The following is a 22,122-nucleotide window of genomic DNA, read 5'->3' on the forward strand; positions in this document are numbered from 1 at the left end:
TTTTTTTTGCTTAGTATTATACCATATCTAAGTTCGTTTTTTTACTGATGACGCCATTTTCTAACTTTTGTTCAGTCTTCAGACCGTGCTTTGACATTGCTTCTGTATCTGCGTGAATCTGTGTATTTTGTGAAAAGTCACACAGCACAGAAGAAAAACATCTGGTCAAAAAGTGCCAAAGTATTAAAACTACGCAATTAGCTGCTAATGGAACAGATAGACCCAAGCAGATTTGTTGCCATCCACCATAGCCGTCTCCATATGTTACAGTAACATAACGGCCCCCTCTTAAACTTCAAGCCGCCTTTTGTCTCCCACCATTAACTCAGTTTTCCTAAACGAACACACACACTCGCATAGACACACACCGAGGCGGAGATGTGCTCAGTTAAACCAAGAAAACCTAACTTTGCCCGCGATAATAGTCTTCTTTTACCCTCTAATGAGTCCATATTGTGGCCTAAAGCGGTAGATCTGGTATTATTACCATTAACAACTAATGGTCCACAGAGAAAGATTTCCAGAGATAAAACTACCAGAGTACCCTCATGAATAAAAAGGTCTTACACAGGGAGAGGGGTTATAAAATCTAAATAAATGAAACGAACAGAGGTGACTAATAGATAGTTTGCCTTACAAACTGCTTTGGCCTCACTGAGAAGTCGCATTAAAAACGAAGCACAAGAGGCACATAAGCGCTGCTGAAGCGTTTAATTCATCCATCCACACAGATTCCAGCCTCCAGTTGGCATTTCTGCACAGCTTTCTGTCTGTCAGCGGCACAGAGGAGCACAAAAGGAAAGTGGCCAGATAAAGTGTCTTCACCTGGCTGACTGATAAATTTACTGGATAGAAACACATTTCATTTCAGAGATTAACATCTTATGCATGAATTCAGCCATCTACGCTGCCTATGGAGAGCATGCTTGGAAGCATAAGCCAGGTAATGAAAAAAGGAACAAAGTTCTAGTGTAAAAGCAGCGCGTGTGGATTCTTCAGTTAATACAATGGCAGTCAAAAAGCAAAAAGACAAAGGGTTTATTTTGTGGCCTGGATTTTAGGAATCATTGTGATGGGAAACTTACAGTGATGCCAATGGCTGCAGCCATCAAGGAAAGTCATTGCTATGGGGTGGGGGTGCTTGGTATGGTGTAGGTGGTACAGTCTAAGTAACATCCACATGAATACCAGGTCCAAAGGTTTCCCAGAACTCCCAGAAAAGTATTTCCACTTCACCATCTCAATTTTCTTCTTGATTGTTTTGGATCAATAACAATGGGCATGACAACCTTGAGCTAAGGTTTACCGAGGAGGTCCGGAGATACAAACATTTTTATGACTCATCTACTGTGAATTTTTGGCAAATGTTTCAGTCGCCATTAAGTAGAAATAAAAATGAACCCGTCTGGAAAAAAAGACACAGTGACTACAGAGTGAACCGGAGTGATGTTGCTCACACCAGCGTAAGCTAGGAGCTGGTATTTAAGGCTTCATTAAGAACGTTTTTTGGTGAGGTGGTTAACATCTTCATCTCAATGAATCCCTCATCCCTACCGTCGAAACAAAAGTCAAAGATGAGAAGATTTAAATAAATAAATCAAAACAGAGTAAAGTCCGTCTCACCTCCTTCCAATGGATTGATGTGGCCTTGAGTTCACATTGTGTCTTCTAAGATCACACAGAGTTTTGAGCAGAATGTTCACAATGACACTGCTATCACACTTAACTGTCTTTTAGCAGCAAAGTTCAGATGTGGTTGACGATGTTTTACTAGTTTTGAAGGTATACGGTTTAATAAAATGACTCCTAAATCAAGACTGCATTCCTTGGCATTTTTGGAATTTATGCGTATGTGTTCTTTCGCTTTCCTGCATGTTCAATGATGCAAATTGAGAAAACTGCGGTTAAATGTTCAGTTGTCACCACAGCGATGGGTAATTTCTGTAAAACTACGGTTTCTTTAATGTCTTATCTGTGAACATACAGACAGTTGGCTTTGAGTGAGTATGAAAAATGTCCAGAGAACTGATTTGTCTACCATCGACCAAGTGCGTCTTCATTTACAACTGAATATTTTTTGGTCAAAATGAAGCTTCGTTTTATAAAATTCCAGACAGAAAGAGGAAGATGGGTGATGTACAGACACACACAACCCTTTTCCACAACTCTTTCACTCACTTTGACTTTCTCTTTGATGTTATCTCAGAAATCAATAGAGTCAAATACTTGCAAAATGTTTTACCCCAAACCAATGTCACACAGTCCCTCCAGGAAAGTAACATTTTATTCACTTAAAAAAAAATGAATTGCACACTCACAAATAAACAACATACAAATAAAATATGCATGTCTTTACTCTTGGGCGTTCAGTACTGGAAAGCAGGAATGTTTTGTCCTGGTGAGGCCACCATAGATAATCAAGGTTACCGTAATTCATCCTGAGAATGGACGGGATGATGGTGAGTGAGTATATGCCGATCTGCCACAACATTAAAATCACTGATACGAGAAGTTAATGACACTGAACATCTTGTGACAACACAATGTTCTGCTGGGAACACAACATTCTGACACCACAGAAGGTCCATGTCCCATTCTCTGCTGAGTCACAACTGTTTTGGAGGCACAAGGGAGACCTACACAATATTAGGAAGGTGAAATATGTCAGGGGATCACAGATGTCAACCATGGATATCTGATTGGAGGTCTAGCTGAATGAAATACAAAATATTAAATATATTAAATATTACCAAATATTAAAGTCCGAGGCCACCAAAGTTGTACAATTCTGCTCGAGCGGACGGGACAACACAATCCGCCAAATATTCCATCTGGCATTTCAGCACAAGTTCAAGCAGAAACGATAACCTCATTCTGTCCAAAACCAAAGTTCATCCGATTCGTAATGAAGAAATTAGAAATGTCTTGAAAAAAAAAAAAAAAAACTTTTTTTTTTTTACTGTTGTTGGAATCTTTCAGTCTGCACCAGAGTCTTGGGCATTGTTAATGCTCTTTACAGTAGACACTTTCCAGTCTGCACCGAATGTTCAACACCCCGGCCTTGGGACAAAATAGTTTATTTTATTAATCTTTTAAAGGGTTGGAGTAAAGCACACTTAATTCCCTTGTGAAGGGAGGGTGCTACACAAATAAACTTGTCTAGCTTGCTGCAAAAGGCTTTTTCATTTATTTATTTATTTATTTATTTTTGTTCCTAAGCTTTATTTATTCAACATGTCATCAACTTCAAGGATGAACATAAATCCACCTAGATGTGTCACTCTTTGTGAAACTTTAAGTTGCAATGCAGTTTTATTCCAGTAGCCAGGCGCATAGAGTGGAGAGTCTAGCCCATGCCGCTGCTCATGAATAACACACACAGAGAGGGGGTAGCAGCGGTGGGGAAGGAAGGGCAGGAAGTGAAAAGCATGGTGTGAAGAGGGGAGAATAAGGTCAAAAGTAGAATTCTGGGGGCAACAAATAGTGTGCAAACGGAGTCACAAAGTGATGGGGAGGTGTGCATACCCAAGTTGACACTTTTCTTTTTGGTTAAAGTGTTCGGAAATGAAACGGGGAGCAGACAGGAAGCCTTAATCGCATGTTTGTATCACCTGTTTTTACATCGTTAGCTTTTATATCTCAGTTTCATAGTGCACTGCCAGATTTGTGTTGGTACCCTGGCTGTATTTGGAGGTTTTGCATACAGCTTGAAATATTTAGCAGGAACAGTACAAAGTGAGCTCATGCAGAACAAATAGAATGAATCTGGATTTGGATTCAGACTCTGGGCTCCAGCTCCTTTGAAGCCCCCCCCTCCCAATCTACTACCTTTCATTACTACTGTACAAAAGCGAGGGCTATACATTTTAGAGTGTGTGCGTGTGCAGGGGCGGTGCAGATGAGGTGAAGCCGGTGTTCGGAAAGATTACATTACCAGGAGCAAAACAAGGGGAAGACTTGTAACGCGGAACATCAAAGTGACGCGGCGGCGTGCCTCCTCCATATAGGGTTCCATATTATTAAGCCTGCAACCCGTTCTCTTGTTATTCCCACCAGTGACTCATTAGACAGGCCATCGGTTCAGAGGCTCATGTAAACATGTTGTCGTCTGCACGCGCGATGTGACAGCTGTAGCACTAAATTTTTATGTCAAATGAGAGAGACGGTGTTTAAAATGTGAGTGCAGAAAGTGGAGAAATACTGGAGACAGACTGAAAGATCGGACACGACTTAAAAGAAGCCCTGCTCCCCCGACCGCCCGCTGGTTTCCCTGTCTTCATCGCTCCCTCCTCTACAAAACCGTGGCACATCTTCCACTGCTGCATCTTGCCGTTGCACTTGCTCGCGCTCCGTACCCTATCATTTTACCAATTAGGCGATGTCGTAAGGCCGCAGCAGAAATATATGTGTAGCGGTGTCTGAAGCTCTGTTCTGGGGTAAAACACTGCTCTATATGTCTGCCAATGCATTAGCATCTCATTTAGTACAACGCTATCTAGTAGCAAGTCATATTACAACCCAATTAATATTATGCACCCGGGCAAGAGTGGTTGAATTTATTAGTAAAACATAGAACAAAAAGGCTCATGCTATTCAGCACCAGCTATATAATGAATGGGCCAGGGGCTTTTTTTTTTTTTTTTGGACGGGGGCGGTGGGCTCAGAGTTCACATCCATGTTAAATACTTGATGTGGGTTTTTAAAGCGAATCCCCTTAAGGTTCATCCTTCTCATGCTCGCGGCTTTTATGTCCTCGCTGAGGCTCATCTGGTTTGCATCTAACTGTGTTTAGGTCTTTTTCATTTTTAATGTGAGCTACTGTTTATGTACGGTATCTCTGTCCTCGCTGCAACTGCTGGCTCTGATTACTGCTTTAAGCTCCAAGGTTTCACCCATGCCCACGTCTCACCGCGTCCTTCCACCGGATGCACTCATTCTCTCTCCCACTCACCTGTCGACCACACCCACCTCACCTCCCAGTCGTTTCCCTCCTATATATTACACCGCACATGCATAGATTTCTTTCTGTCTCTCTGATTGTTCGGCCTGTTTTTTTTACAAGCTTTTTTGGAGCACACACACCTGCCTCAAACGTGCGAGAAAACCCTTATGCAACGATACCAAGACTGAACTGAGCAATTAGTCCAGAAGGGGCACTAAAGTTTTGTGTTGGCTGTCTGGCATCAGCTGTTCCACACATGCTTCACAACTGGCTCGGTCGCAGCTGTGCGGCTATTAATGTCCAATCACATTTAGAAAGGTGCCGTTAGTACCCGGCGAACCGCGTCGCTCCCCATCCACCCCGACCTCCTCATGCGTTGAAGTTTTGCATCGGCCGTTTATTCATACTTGATAAATCATTTACGGTTATGAACAGGGATCACTTCCCAAGCCGACTTTTCGTTGCCATTTAGATTCACCCTATGTGTACAGCCTGCTCCACTACTTTAAAGTATCCCTGTTCCATTATGTTAGTCTTTACGAGCCATTAGCTGATATTTAATGTGACCGAGGTGAAGTCTGGATTGAGTTCCTTGGCTCCCGTTGTCATTTTCAGGTGAAGAAAAAAATGTTCCTATAATAATATATTTTACAGGGTTGCAAAGTAAATGTTAAATCCTAACCTTTAGAAGCACAAAACACTGTTACACAACAGTTTATTTTTTTCAATTAACCGAAGGTTTTACCATAAAGGGGCTTCAAACATTAATGCATATATACTGTATTATTAATCAATGTATCTGTGATCAGGTGGCTGCAAAGGAGTACTAGTCCTGTCTGTCAAACATTAATCTGACAATGCATCATGTTTCGCAAATATAACCACAAACAACACTGCGTGACCTATACAGATGGCGACCACAAGCTGATATTAATATATTTGCCACAAACTGTCCCCGTCCGCTCCTTTTTTTTCCACTTGCCTTCCCTCCTCCATTACGTTTCCCACTATCTGTCTCTCAATCTTTGCGCTTCGTCGAGCCTGCCACTCCGCTAATCTCGCCGACAGATTGCCTCTATTAATTAGCCTGTGTCTCCCATCTTGCACATAATAATCAGAGGTAATAGAGATATTAGGAAGACAAGGATATTTATGCAATCCCTTTTAATTAGCCCGAAGATTAAAAAGATAGTCTCCCTTCCCCCTGACTTACATCCAGGCAGGCAGTGCAAGGTCTTTCTTTTTTCTTTTTTTTCTTTCCCGAACTTCATTCATTGTGTCAGTTTGCAAAATACGGTTTTTCTCTCGAGGCTCATGGGGCACTTCACATAGCGGAGATAATAATGCAGCCAGGCCTCTAGACAAAATAAGTGCGCGACTTGTCGTCTGTGGCATTTCAGAATAAATATAATGTCTTACACTGTTAAAGTAAATTCTACTGCTCCAAATGAAACACATTGCAGCTTTAGTTTTTAATGTATGGTTGCACCATAGGTTCAATTCGATGATGTAGGACTTGTCCATACAGTTAATTAGAAGGTCCAGGTTGCACTAAACAGACAAGATGAACAGACAAGGGTAATTACCACTGTGTTAAAGTGTGTGTGCTAAGGTGTGTGCGAGTTAGGTTAATTGGTTACATGTAGTTACACACTAGACTTCAGATAAAGAACCAATTCCTGTCACTGCTTCAGAGCTGTTTTTGTCTGATGCTGCCTGATGATGTTGCGTTTCTTTGGGATGCCGTACCGGACCATGTTCTCACTTCTTTCAAAGTTCCTGGAGCTGACTTCAACAGCATCGATGTATCTCAATAAAACACTTTGCCCCTGCAGACCCCCCCCTCTCCCCCCTCTCTCTCCCGCCGCTTCCTTTGCGAAAGGACCTCATCCAGTTTAATGGTTGATGTTCCTGGACGATTCCCCACAGACCCGTTACTCAGCTTCACACTGTCAGAGTGGTGCCTACAGGGCACATATAATGAAGAGAATAGAAAATTGAACACAAGACCCCAGAGCACACCATTAAGCCATTTTCTATTACTGTACTCAGTATAAAAGCTAAAGAAAACACTGGTGCCAGGTTGTTAGGAGCTCAGAGCCTCAGCTCCCCGTGGGTTTGCTCGGGCCTCTGTGGTTTTACTGGTTCAGTATTCCCAACACTGACATCGTTTTAAGATGCTGCTTCCCACCAGGGGACCTTGCTGTAAACCTTTTTAAACAGTTTACTCAAGAGATTGTTCCTCTTGGCTTTCTGAATCACTTTACAGTATTGGCCAGGGATCAGAAATCTTTTTTTTTTTTTTTTTATGAAGTTTATGTAAAGGGTTATGGTCCGATCCTTATAAACACTTGCGCTGTCGCTAAATTTCACCTGGTTCATTTATATTTACAACAAAACATCAGAACACCACCAGAAATGGGGCTTTCGAACAGCAGGATCAGGAACAAGTACTATGCGCCACGTACGCAGGCTACGTCCTTGGTGAAGGCAGGGGAAATTTAAGAACCAGAATCGTTAAAAGCCAAGTGTAATGATTAATATTTACTTACTGTCTTGTTGTAAATGAACACTCTTAGCTTTTCCATACACTGTCAAAACATCTGCATCTTTCACATTAATTACAAAGGTTGGGGGTGTCAATTACCCGACTAGTGCAGCGCCCGTCAAAACAGGCTGTTATACCGTGCAGCGTTTGTTCAAACTGATTGCGCGAGCGCCCCCTGCAGGTCAAAAACCCTGAGACGCCTCATATGCAACATTACGTACACACCAAATGTTTATACCCCCCGTGAAGATGGATCGCTGAAAGCACAATAGAAACAAATAAAATATGACTATTTTTCATCCAAACAACTTCAGTCTTGACAATGGCGTTGAACCCTCAGAAGCATAAAGCGTGAAGAGGAACACAAAAACAGTTGATGAGAAAAGCCAAAACCAGATACACAGAGATTCCTTTGTTTATTTGTTTGCACTGATTCACTGATGTCTCCACCTTGTACAAACACTGGAAACATTGGTGTGATGCCAGCACCTCGTTAATGATGAAATGACCTCAAAGTGGTGACTCACTCATTCCATACATCCGTTGTGCAGGGAAACCAATCTGCGCTTCATTATTTCTGAGTTTTCTTTATTTCTCAATTTATTTTTGATAATGTGCGACGCTCATAACTTGGAAATTAATGAAGCAAAAATGTTTGCGCGAACAAATGAGTCACCACTTTGGAGTCATTTGGATGTTAATGGGGCGATGGGGTCTGCGATTTAGAATTTTGTGTTTAATTTTTGGGTTTAACTTTCTTTCAAATACACTTATCTGGCTGAGGAAGTTAAATGTTCTGATGGATATCATAAAGGATAATAAGCACTGAGGATGGGGGGTCAGTAAAGCAAAGCGCATGGTTTCAGGTCATTCAGAGGAATTAATAGTTATTTCACCATGTTATACGTTACATGGTATATATATGCATACAATGGGTTAGAATACTGAGTCTCAGATAAAATATTTCTTGCAAAATTGCATTAAAATTGGATCACAAAGACAAGCTTTGTGATTGAGACCAGCTCAGAAACAGTTGGAAAAGCATGAGCCATGTTTGAACTGGTGACTGCATACAAACCAGAAGTGAGATAAATGTTCAAAAGAAAACACGACTTCTTTTGTAGACTTTTTCTCTTTGCTTACATGTCAACACTATGACTTAAATACAATGTCATTGCCGTACAATAGTGATGTGCAGATCAATACTGAAATATCGACACTTCCAATACCAGGTCTTTATGCTATGAAATTGACTTTCAAATCAAAATATCGATACTTTCGATACTTCAGTGATTCGAGGTAATGTAGGAACACAGTGGAAAGTAACCAAACTATTGAGGCGACACAACAAACCTTGTGAAACACCTCAGGTTAAACCACAACACAGACCACGAGGCATTAATGATGAGGTGGACAGAAGAGGAGAGAACAGTGTTAGAAATAAGATGCTTAATTAAGTTTTCATTTCATAGTAGTTCTTAATAGTTAAACAATCATTTATTTTAATGGCGTTATTATTTTACTTATTCCATTTTTTTAGTGTATGTGTATAGTGTATAATTGTGTCCTCTATTTGGATTTTCTTTTGTCGTATTAGCTCGGCTATATAGCAAATGAGGCCACTACCTCAATATACTTCCGAGTTTCAGATAAATGAATGAATTACTCTGATGTCTTGTATCTGTCTTTATGTCTTTATGAAGCTATTATTTTAAATACTCTGCGTCGGATCGGAAAGGAAATCGTGGTATCAAACATCACTACCGTGCAATGAGAGAATAAATAAGGGACCATTCAAGCAACAGATAAAGACAACTGACAGTGATTGGTCCAGACAGAGTAAACTATGCACCAATCACATCTTACTTCCCCACTGTACAGTTCAGAGGTTAATTTAATATGAGCTGGGTTCTGCTCAAGGTTTCTTCCTGTTAAAATGGGATTTTTCCACCGATGTCATCATGCTGGCTCTGGGGGTTTCAGGCCGGTCTTAGAAAGTGTCTTGATACAATGTGTATCATTACTGACGCTACATAAATAAAGCTATAAATAACCATGTAGTTGAAGTGAGGTGTGATCATTAAACATTACGATATATATAACGACACCTTGTAACTTACATTATGGTTTTGTTTCCACGGTGTTTACATAACAGCAACAACTTGTTTCAACTTTACAATAACATATTCCAAGTGATTCAAAAAAAAAAAAAAAAAAGTAAAGTGCTAAGTGAAATATGAAAAAAAAAAAAAAATGAGAGCCACAGCCTCGGGCCACTATTTCCGAGAGTGGAGCCAAAATCATCCATGAGAGGACGTTCTGACAGAGAGGATCACCGTGTTTTGGGCTGAGCTGTCACTGCGAATTTGTCATTCCGGTGGGAAACCACTTCCAAATTGTGTTAAGATATTTGCGAGCTCATGCACCTCTAACACTCGCTGTAAGGTTCACTGACATTTTATTCCACTCTGCATCTTAATCACACTCATATTTGCATATGTTTGGCTGTGTGTTTTGTGTCTCCGCGTGCAGTCTCAGATGAAGATGAAGTCTGCGGGCGTCGTGGATGGAGGCTTGTTCACAGAGAGCTATTGTAACATCTGCAATGCCCAGCTCATCTCCGAGTCCCAGCGCACCGCTCACTACGAGGTAAGTCCGTCTCCTCTCGGTTCTGGGGCTATTTTGTCAGGTTGCTCAGCAGTAAACGCACACGCGTCGTGGGAACTCTCAAAGGTTCTCGCTCGCAAAACAAAAAAAAAACAAAAACCTGATGCAATGATTGTTGTTTTCACAGGCAGATTCCAGCAGTGTACACTCTGCAACAGCCTTATTTGTACCAATTTGTGCTTGTGCTGTTCAAAACAGAGCTCATCCATTATACATAGACTTAATGCAGCATGGTAATGCCAGTTACTTGCACACACACACAAAAAAAAAAATGTGCACACACACTTTAATGTGGTCTACCTTTCAGCAGACTCTTTAAGAGTAATTTAATGGATGCTCATTAAATAATCAACCCTTGCTTTATTTAACTGTGATCTATATGCGCGTGTACGTGCACATCTGAGCGAGTGCTCTCATTTGTGTACCGCGCCGAGGATGTTCTTGATTACAAGACACGTTTGGGATTAAGGAGCAGACTAATGAGGACAAGGCCCTTATCTGGTGAGAGTTGAGCGAGGACGGCGACGCTGTGTCTACACACATGTGCGCCGACCACGTTGGCTCACCTATCCTAATCTATTTTCGTTCCTCATCCCAAGTCTGACAAAAAACACCCAGCGGAGCAGACAAATAGTCAAGATGAGTCACTGCCTGTCCTCACTGTCACCTGTAAGGGAAGGTCTCTGCAGGAGTCATCAGATCAAAATAACAAGGCATGTTAGATTTAGTGGATAGTGGAGCTGGACACGGATAATCAGCTGTTAGATTTTGAAATTTGTCCCCTGCAAAATGCGCTCGTCGCTGCTTCCTTGCACAATATTGTATTTTTGTATTAAAATACCTTAGCTGTTACCACGGTTCCCATACAATGTTAATACTGTGACGACTCACCGGGGTTTTGACATACTCTGCCACGGTCTCATAACGAATCAGAACTATTTTTGAATGGTTAAAACGTGTACATTGTAGCTGTGTTGTGTTTTTCTTATTGCTCTGTCTCCTCCAAAGTCGTCTCCCGTCAAACACACTCCCGTCCCAACAACACACACCAGTCGCTCATATATATCCTTTAACTTGACAGAGAAAATGGCACAGACAACGTACGTAACAAATAAAGCTACTTGGTTGTTCACTTCATAATATAACATGAATGACTTGTAGCCACAGCCCATACAAAGATGCAACGTTTCTCTCAGTGACTCTGATAAAATATAAGAATATAAAGTATAAAATACCAGAGAGCTGCAATGACTGTATAAACTAAGCTTGGCTTGAATCATTTTCATCATTAAAAAAACAAAGCAGTGCTCACTTTACACAAAATCCACAACAGTTTCCAAAATGTGTAATTTCTTCGACTAAAATTAACATGCATGGCAGGGACTGTATTATTATGCAGGTTTTGCATCCTTAAAAACTTAATTTAATTGCTGAGTGAACTTGGTTCAACTCAATGAATTCCTCCTCAGGTTTTACAGCTCGCGGGCAAATTAAGGCGGACAAAAACAAGAAGCTAAAAGAAAAAAAGGTTATTATTAAAAGGAATTAATTATTAGGAAGTGTTTTGAAAAAGGGTAGCCCGCGCTTATTTTATGCGCATGAACTCTCTCCATGTTGATGTGGCGGACTATTTTAGATAGTTACTCTCTGCCCTGTCCGTCTCCTCCAAGTTGTTTTGACAGAGAGCGAAGAGACAGAGAGAGACACACATAGTCCATTAGGCTGAGCGCTGAGGGTCAGTGCGGGGTAACCATGGCGACACAGGGTCCTGCTTTTAGCCCATATCCCAGAGCCATCATCTACATGACCGTTTATACACCTATAAGCGCCGGGCACGAACCCGGACGCACAGGCGCTGACAAAATGCATCAACGGCCGCCTGACACGTGAGACGCAGCTGGAGGGCGGGAGGTCGCTTCCTAGTCAAAGGCGATGGATCTAATCTAAGCGCTGGAGCAGCAGCGGCAATACAGCATCTTGGCCACATTTAGCTTTTTTTTTTTATGTGTGCTACTCAGTCACGATCCGAACCTACAGCTCCACCTTTCACATGGAGTAAATGGCGCACCACTTCTCATCTTGACTCCCAGCACTCGGTCGCACAAAGTGTCTACGAGCTGCATATGAGACGCGTTCTCTGATGGCGTCATCGCTGGAATGTACACATAATGATGGGTGATACACAGGCTGAAGGCCAGAGTTTGCCAATAAAATGATATGTATGGAGGAAGATAGTCGTGTCAGCCTCACACACACACACAAACACACACACACACAGCTGTCTGGACACATTCGCCGATCTTCCGCCGGCACCATGTCCAGTGATTTACATCGTTCGGCATTAAAGTGACAGTTAACAGCTTCAAGGACAGTTCACTGTCCTTTCGCATAAACACATATCCTGCTTTTTATAGCCTTTGTAGTCCAAAGCCAGCAAACACACATTTATCGGCGGGGTGAAAAATCCGAATGAATCGCACGCACAAAGCGTTTAACTACGCGAAACGTCGCCTGTTTTAACTCTATGCAGACGAATTTTTAATGAGTCTATAAACTTATCTTAGGTATTGATTCCATTAAATGTTTCTTCATCTTTCCTCACACACTTTCAGGAGTCGGTGAGTGCAAAGTGCCCAAACCCTCCCCCCCTCCACCCCTCATCCATCCCACACCTTCCCCCTACTCCACACCTTACTCAGCTCCAGAAAGCTGAGGCAGGCCTCGGCCATTAGTCACCCACCCGGGGGCAAAGTGTCTCCCAACATCATCAGCCGAAACAGAGATAAAAGCTCGGAGCGAGTTGCCAAGCTGGAGTGACAGTCATTGATTTTTTTTTTTTTTTTTTAATTCACACCCCCCTCTACTTTTCTTGCTGACTTTCTTTCCCTCTTTCTCTGTGTCTCCCTCAGAGTAAGAAACATGCCAACAAGGTACGCCTGTTCTACATGCTTCATCCGGAAGATGGAGGACCACCTTCCAAAAGACTGAGGCCAGATAACCCGGTAAGCTTTCACTCAGTGTGTGTGTGTGTGTCACTACAGCAAATTCCTCTCAAAAAAAACAAAAAGAAAACACGTTAGATCGGTTTTTAATATTTACGATGTGAAGACCTGCATACATCACAGTTTAATATAAGCCACGGTACCAGCGAAGATAGAGAGGCAATTATTTGCGAATTTATCCTTTAAAAATTTATCGACGACAAAAACCTGGGATCACAAGCCGCAGTCTAATCCCCGCGAAGGCTCGACCGTCGAAGCCAAGCGCTCTCACGGAATATTTATTTGATCCGTGTGCAGTTGTGAGCTTTAATTCTCCCAAGAGAGGTTGTGCCTAAGCTGTGTTTCTGGTAAGATTTAGTGGAGGCAGATGCCGCCAAGCGGCTCTGTATCTGTCTGTTGCAGGCGGCGGCTAAGGAGGTCAGTGCGTTACCGGCGTCCGCGTGTCTGTCTGCGCGCGTGTCCTGTAGGTAGGCCGTTGTGTCTGTACACTTTCCCCTCAAGTGCTGAGGTGATTAAATTCAGACTTTGTGTTTTTGCGTACGTGTAAAGGGAGACTTACTGTAGTACGTCCTGTGGTGTGAAGCTCACACACACACACACACAGATGGGATACTTGTAACACAGACTTAGAGGACACAGCTGGTGGAAAAATAAAGCTTATCAAGCTAACTGACAAATCTAGCTGTGCCAGAGTGAGAGGCGAGGCGAGGAGAAGAGGTGCGGCGCCGCGGCCGACACCTTGGGCCACACTGCAGGGCTAGTTCCACTGGTACGGTAATGGCTCTCCGTCCTCCGGTCAAAATATTCGCAAACGTCCCCAGAGTGCTGGAATTCAGGTTCGACAAACAGCGAAGTTTAAAACTCACACACATAAAGTTTTGGGCTGAAAGCAGTCAGCTTCAGAGGAAACAGATTGAAAGCTTTTTCATTTTTTTTTTTTTTCCTATTAAACCCAGCAAGGCTAGAGTATAAAAACAGACACGGCTTAACAGTCCCGAACACTAGAGCCAGTTATCAAACACACAGCAGTCCTGCTTTAAACCACATATTAGTAGTTGTGTGCTCTTAAGCGACGCCCGTATTTAATTCCTCGCGCCTGTGGATGAGGATGTTCCCCCATGGTTCTCACTTTCTCACATCCTTCCCTTTATTAATGGAGTATTTAAAATCTATTAACATTTCTCAGCCTAATCTTTGTTCTTCCTTAGATCAATCCTGAAGCGTTCAGTCAGGTTTTTGCTCAAAAACAACTGAAGAACTTTGTGTTGAAAATCCTGCCAGACTTTTGAAATACTGGTACAACAGAAGAAACTCAACGGATACGTGATGTGAAAAACTGGACACCCTCAGAAGACTCATGTCCACTGTGGGTTCTGCACCTTGTGTCTATCTCACCTGGATCCTCAGTGCTCTGCCATGTTCCTGGACCTGCTGTATGCGTGTGTGAATGGGTGTCGGTGTGCATGTGTGTGTGCGTGCATTTTATGTACATGCATGCATGCATGCAGGTTGATTTTTATTATTTGTTGTAATGTTTTCATTTTGCGTGAAGCACTTTGCGGCGCATTTGGTATGAAAGGTGCTACATAAACAAAGTCTGATTTGATATGATTTGGCAACTGTTTTGGAGGCACAAGGAAGACCTACGCAATATTACGGAGGTGGTCATAATGTTATGCCTGATTGCTGCAGTTCTTAACGCAAACTGTACAACGATGTATAAAGGTGACGCACGTGCACGACACTCCAGAAATAACGCGTCAAGGTCTTGTGGGTTTACAAACACGCTCACACATACTGTAGAGACACACACACCTGCGTCTCCATCTGTCTCCCTAAGTGAATAAGACATGAGTCAGCCCATCCTGGCTCTCACCTCATATGGGACACTCGACACACACACACACAGGCGGGCCACGCACACACCGCACAGGAGCGCACACTCACCCGGCATACTGCAACGCACTGCGCGCGCCACAGCGAGCGTTTTGTTCATAACCTTCCACGCAGAGACGTGACATTGATTTTCTGACAATGGTTGGAAAAGAAAAAAAAAAAAAGAAAAAGAACGGAGATGAAATCCATCTCCAGAGGTTAAATTCTCACGATTGAATTTTGCAATAAACTTTCTCATCTCTTTCATCTCGTTCTCTTCTCGGGGGAAGTTCGGCACATTTTTTTTTTTTTTTTTTTTTTCTCCCCTCCGCATTTCATCTCGGTGTTTCTGCCCGTCTGCTCCCGCACTGATTGACATGGTGCAGTCCGAGGGGAGCTGAGGAAAAGGCTTTTCGCGGAGTGCATGAAATGCCAGTGTAAAATGCCATGCCTGGAGGTTTTTTTTGTTGTTGTGTATAGGTGAAAGTGTTTGTCACGGAGCAAACATAAGAGAAAGTAGGTCATAAAGGTGCTCCCAGATGAAAGGGGAGGAGACTTGAGCCTTTTTCCCTCCATTATCCTCCACCCTTTCTCTCGGGCCTCTGCGGTTTTTCCGCCAAGGCCAAGAGGCAACAAAATGTTCCTCTCTCCTCCTCTAATGCTATATTTGCACTGTTGCTTTTCCTTCAATTTGCACTTTCAGAGCTTTTTCGAACTCCAAACGAGAGTGTCTGTTTCCCCCGTGCCGCTCCGTGTGTATATTTAGCAATGTTTCCCACAGCGCCTCAACACGGAACGGTGGGAGAAGTGAGGAGGAGCCGAGAAGGAGCAAAGCAGAAGGAGAGGAAGATAAACACATGAGCTAATTAGGATTCTATTGTTAGGTGCGCGAGGAGGATGAAGCCTCCCAAACACGGAATGCTCTGTGATACCCGACGTCGCTAACAGGCAGCAAACAGATACAGAAACAGTTGTGCGCGCAACGAGGTCGCACGCGTCAGTATCAGCCTCAACAGATGTTCGGGGTGTGAGAGGGAGACGCGGTGAGGGACTGAACAACTGACAGGAGCGAAGAGGGAAACTTTATCCATATGTTTCGGTGTCAGTCTCTTGTCGAATGCTTCCCCTTTTTTAAAAAAAAAAAAAATTTATACTATCCAGTGTGTTTTGACAGGTGAGACAACTGCAGGCCGCCACTGAGATATCAGTCTAGGCTTTTTGTCCACACATATCCCAGCATCTGGGTGCAACAAGATCACAGCAGCTTTGCCCATGCAAGGAATGAAGTAGAAAGAAGAGAAGAGAAGAGAAGAGAAGAGAAGAGAAGAGAAGAGAAGAGAAGAGAAGAGAAGAGAAGAGAAGAGAAGAGAAGAGACTTGTCCTTGTGGGCATTGTGTCTCCTGTGCTACAATCATGAATAAAGATCACTGGATAAATATAGATAAGCTGCATTTATTTTACATACAAAGCTACTGGCAATGACAACAAATAGACTTTCTTTCATTTCCACCATGAGACAATGCAAAATGTGCTTTTGGAGCACAGACAAATGAACTTCTATACAACCCGAAACTGAGTTATTAATGGTGATGCCGGGTGAGGGTGTGGGTGGGGGTGGGGGTGGGGGGGCACTGGACAGCTTGTTGCAAGCCTTTAAAATGATCACAGCAGGGACAGACTCCGGGGAGGTGAGGAGGCGAGGGCTAGAGAGGGGGAGTAGGGGAGGGGGCAGCGAGGGCCTGCCAATACAGATAAATATTTCATCCTACAACACACAGAGTCACTGAGACTGTTGCCCAGAGGGGGAGGGAGGATGCATGGAGGGAAGGAGAGAGAGAGAGCGAGAGAGAGAGAAGAAAACAGAAAGAGGGATATGGGACAGCTCAGAGACAAAGCTAAGCCTGGAAGGTAAAGGTGTCCTTAGCTCTCACATCCACTGTCCGTGACGCTAACCAGGACTGACATCACACACACACACACACTGAGACACACACACACACACACTGAGACACACAGCGTGTACCCGCACACCCCGATATGGTGTTTCAGACACTTTTCCATTATTGAACTCTCTCGCAGAGACCCAAGGTTTCTCTCCTCCAACTCGATTTGACACCTGGACTAAAGAGAGTGCTGGTGTGAAAAGAAAAAGAAAGCAAGTCTGGATGGACAGGCAGCAGGGGGAGGTTTGGTGTGAACAGTGAGAAAGGGACAGAGCATGCCCACTTGTTTTTCTTATTATATGTCCATGTATGTATACGTTTTAATTTATATATTTAAGTGTGGGGCATCTGCACCGATCAGGCATAACATTATGACCACCTTCCTAACATTGGGGGCATCATTTCGATGTCGTTAGCCTTCATGCTTATCGTTTCTCCTTATCGACACTTTCGTGACGAATCTTTATATCCCAGTCCAGATGGTGGCGGTAATGCACCTAGAAGTCGTTTGCCAACTGACATAAAACGAAAGAAGAAGAACCTTTACTTCGAAGCAGCATAACATGCTGAAGCATCTGTCTCCAACGCACGTATCAAATACCGAGAGTGCCATGTGTTTGACAATCTCCCAGTTCAGCTGCCGTCAAGTCTCAGCAGAGCAGTGCTAGTGAGGATCCGCCGACCAATTTCCTGTGTCTCTTACACGAGCTCTTATCTCTCGCTTAGAAGCTCAACAAAATCGCTGTTGTTTGCGCGAAACCACAAACGCCTACTTTTTCTAGACGAAGAATTCACAGGAGGAGGTTGATAAGGGAATCGGTAAAGAGACAATCATTCAAATCTTATCGACGCCCATCCCTCGTCTCCCTCGTCAGTCCAAAACAGTTGTGACTCATCGGAGAATGGACATGGCTCTTCTGAGGGATCATCTGCGTTGCTTATATATCAGCTGCCACTCCTCTGATAGAGATGTCCACAAAATGGACAAATACAGAGGTTTGCTTTCTTTTAGTTGCACCAACTTTAGTGAGGTCAGGGGGTTGTACTGAAGCATACCCATTTATGCCGGCCAGTTAAGGTCACTACAACAAACTCAGAAAATAATTTATTTGACATCAACCCTGTGTACGAATTGAAACAGGAAAGGACCTTCCCCTAAGCTGTTGCTGAAAAGGTCAAAGCACACAGAAAGTCTAAAATGTTATTGTATGTTGCACAAAATTCAGATATGCTCAAATGTTCTCTGGATATAAAATATGAGTTTGACCTATGGCTGTTGTCTTTTTTTGGAGAAGGATGTGGATTAGAGTGACAAGAGTGTGGTACCTTGTCAGTCACTCCAGACCAGAGATGTCAGTCATGCGTGTTATTTTCCAGAGTACCACCAACGTTGCATTGGCTTCACATTAAAACGCAGGTGGCTGGATTTGTATTTGATCTAAAATAAAAAAACCAAGTCGTGAAAACCAAACAGGCGTGAACAAAGCATGTGGACACACGCTGACGGTCTCTATTTGTAGCCTACATTTTACATGTTGCTTGTACTTATGTCTGATTTTGTCAGGTTTTAAATATTTCATGACCGTACAGGTCAAAGACGGCCCATCGCGACAGGTTCGTGTGATGTCCTCACATGAAGCCTACAGCATATTTTAGTGTGCCTTTAAAAATTAATAAAATAAACACAGAGACGGCGTCATGTGGGCAAAAACATGTTATCTGGATCCACCTCATCAAACCTTTAGGATGAAATTGAGTTAAAGTTACAAGTGGCACATGAAAGTTTCCAGGAAACTCATGTGAGTCAATGTCATCTGAAGTGACAGAAACATGCGTGTGTGTGTGTGTATGTGTGTTTGTACATTTGTGTCAATCAGGAGGTTGGTCTTTTGGTTTGCGTTGCCTCTCTCCCATAGGGAGCAACTCGCTCCCATCATTAGTAATAAACCGGCAGCGGTGAAAGGGCCTCGCCACAATCTCAGCCCAGAGAGACAGATGAATATTTGATCTGCCCTCTCTTTGCCTTTGTGTGTGTGTGTGTGTGTGCGAGTGTGTGTGTGTGTGTGTGTGTAAGAAAGTAAGAGCGAGGGAGAAAAGCCCCAGTGAGGTCAGCGTGGTGTGTACATCTTTTCATTTCCCATTCCACTCCACTCTCCCCTTTCTCACTTTCACCTCTCCCTGCTTCTCTTTTCACATCCCTCTTTTCTTTCTTCCCGTTCACCAGCCTCTTTTGTTTTGTTTTTTTATTTCACCTCGCTCACCCTCTCCTCCCATGTGATTTCATTTTCTCTTCTCCCCCACTAACGCTCTCTCTCTTTTACCATCTCTTCTCCCTCTCCTTCGCCCGTAGGACTGTGCAGAGACGGAAGTGGACAGGAACAAGTGTTGCACCTTGTGTAACATGTTCTTCACCTCCGCGATTGTGGCCCAGTCCCACTACCAGGGCAAAACCCACGCCAAGAGGGTGCGCCTGGTGCTGGGGGAGCCGACCAACCTACCCACAGCTATGGCCAGTCCTACGAACACAGGTATCTTGCACACGTCTTCCTGTTTGGGTTAGACTTCAGCAAAAGGATGAGCCTCGCACATGCCAGCATCAAACTGCTAGAGTCATATCATACTGACACCAGCGACCGAGTTGAGTCAGACTTCCGTAAGTTAGACTTAGAAGAAATGTATCAATTTCCTGACTGGTGATCAGCCCTTCAAGCCGCAGCTAATCGATGCTTCTATCAGGTTTCAGTGTTGATGTTAACCTGTCTTCAAAGCAGACAACTCAGCTTATTCATCGAACAGACTCTCAGCTCCGCTCACACACTCACGTGATCTGGATATCCGCTTTATTTGCTACACATATCATTGAATCAAGAGCTATTTTTGGTTGTACATATTCCTTTATATATTTATTGGACTCTGGACTCTATGTGCAATACCTGCACATTCAGCGTTATTATAGAGCAGGAGTCTTCAAAGTTTTTTAAGTCTAAGGACCCTCAAACTGATGCAGAGATTAAGTATGGACCCTCTATCTATTATATGTGTTGTACATTAAACTGGACCTAGTGATATTTATAGATATACATTATTATTATCATTTTGCATTCAGTATTAAGTTATCCCCTATCCCTCTACTAAAATATATTGGATTCATGGTAATGTCTTTTTAAAGAAATTTTAATTTGTGGAGGAAAATTAAGAAATTAATATATATGTGTATAAAAAATGTCTAATCAACCAAAGATTTTGCGACCCCACTGCAGTACCTCCACAAACCCCTAGTGGTCACAGACCCTCTGTTAAAGACCTATGTTAAAGAGCAACAACTCAGAACACAGGTTCACTTACACTTGTACCTGTTTTTATATATATATTTTACATTTTTTACATTGAAGTGTGTATTCCTATTCTAATTTCCTACTAACTTTTATTCATTTTTATTGCCTACATTGTTCTTTGTTCTGAACACTGGTACACAGTAATTTCCCCTTGGGATTCATAAAGTGATTCTGATTCTGATTCAAAGCTTATATTTCTTTCTGAAGTGGATTTGGACATTTTTAACCACGGTCGAGTGAAAACGTCCAGTCTGTGAAATAACACAGACAGCTTTTGATTCATAAAGGTCTTGTGATTAATAAAAAATAAATCTCCTTAACAAATCTAGACGCCCACCCCTTGATTTCTGTACGTGCTCATGACCGTTTCAGATGAGCGTTTCTCTGCTGGTGAGTTGTCTCCAGGGGAGCTTTACGTAACGTGATTCGAATTGGATTCAAAGGGGAAAAATTCAGCTCTAAATGCACAATCACTACAAAATGGGGTGTTAGAATATTCAAGCCCCTGAGTGACTTTCGCTAAACTTTGGCCTACTTTGGGAAAGTGTCACTTCTGCGCAAGCGGCTGCCGTGGAGTTTCCGCGGTTTTGTGACAGTGGGACCTGGAGGAAATGAAACAAGAGAGCAAAGAACAAGGGGAGTGACCTGGGAGAGATGAAGAGGATTTCAGGAGAGATTAAAGTCAAAAGTACCCTTCATGATCGCTCTGAGATGAGCGCTGCACGGAAGATGCGCAGCCGAGCTGACAGGCCTGGGCGCACATGGGAGCGGAAACACACACACACGCACACGAAATCAGCAGAAGCGCACAAACGCAGGATGCACGCACGACATTCGTGTCGTTCACGTGCGGGACACAGGGACGCAAACATACATGCAGGGAAAAAATGTAATATATATATATATATATACACATGAACTGCACAACTTAGAGAGAAAAAGCAGGGGTCACAAGTTGTTGAGAAGCCCTTGAGAGGTGGAGAGCTGAGCTTGTACCTGTGTCCGCTCTCCACACACTTCAAATCACAACCTCGTCCTCTCACAGGCGCACGGCATCGCACACGCTCCCTGTTTCCCGCTCCGTGAAAAACACTTACTTCTGCTTCAGTGTGCAGCGATCACAGTCAGGAGTTGAGAAACTGTGAGAAAACAAGGGATGGAGAGGAGAAATACATTAGAGGATGTCTCGCTGTCGCCGCTCACCACGTGCAGCTCCGCTGGGCTGTCAGGGCCGCGGAGCTTCATTCGCGCAACGTGCACACGCGGGGACGCGCGTGAAACGCGGCGGCCGAGGCCGAGGCCGAGGCCGACGATTGGCCTCGCGTTTTGGTTTCGATGGCGAAAAATAAATAAATAAATGAATAAATAATGAGGCGACGGTGAGAGCGTTGCGAGGCTGTAAGTGAGATGATAGTGTGGAGAAGGCGAGCGAGGGGAATGTGAGTGGGTGTGGTTGGAGAGATGAGCCGAGACACAGCCATAGATACAGTAACTATGTGAACAGAGCCCGAAGACACATCAAGGTATGAGTAGCCAATCAGCTCGCAGGGCTGGAGTCCAGTCAACACGGGCCCACACACACACGCATGCACGAAAGAACACACACACACACGCACTCGTGAACGCACCTCACACTTGTGGACCGCGGTCATGAATTCATACATTCCCCCGTGTTTGTTATCAGCGAGCCGATGGTTGAAGTGAAATAAGTGATATGACTCATTTGGGCTCAACAGCATGTGTGAGTGGGTTTTTTATTTGTCATATAAAAAAGTCTGAACGTGCGGCATCGTGGCTGCGTAGCCACAGT

At 43.4% G+C, this 22,122-nt stretch overlaps 1 protein-coding gene across 1 annotated transcript in view; it reads left to right on the forward strand.

Moving 5' to 3' along the window:
• Window positions 1-22,122, forward strand: part of zgc:171482 (zinc finger protein) — a 53,518-nt gene that overhangs the window by 8,292 nt on the left and 23,104 nt on the right. The window contains exons 2-4 of the mRNA XM_047603977.1: window positions 10,023-10,139; window positions 13,067-13,159; window positions 19,328-19,505. Of these exons, the coding sequence (XP_047459933.1) occupies window positions 10,029-10,139; window positions 13,067-13,159; window positions 19,328-19,505 (382 nt within the window). The 5' untranslated portion in view covers window positions 10,023-10,028. The remainder of the gene's footprint in view (window positions 1-10,022; window positions 10,140-13,066; window positions 13,160-19,327; window positions 19,506-22,122) is intronic.

This window comes from Mugil cephalus, chromosome 13 (assembly GCF_022458985.1).
Source record: "Mugil cephalus isolate CIBA_MC_2020 chromosome 13, CIBA_Mcephalus_1.1, whole genome shotgun sequence".
NCBI lineage: Eukaryota > Metazoa > Chordata > Actinopteri > Mugiliformes > Mugilidae > Mugil > Mugil cephalus.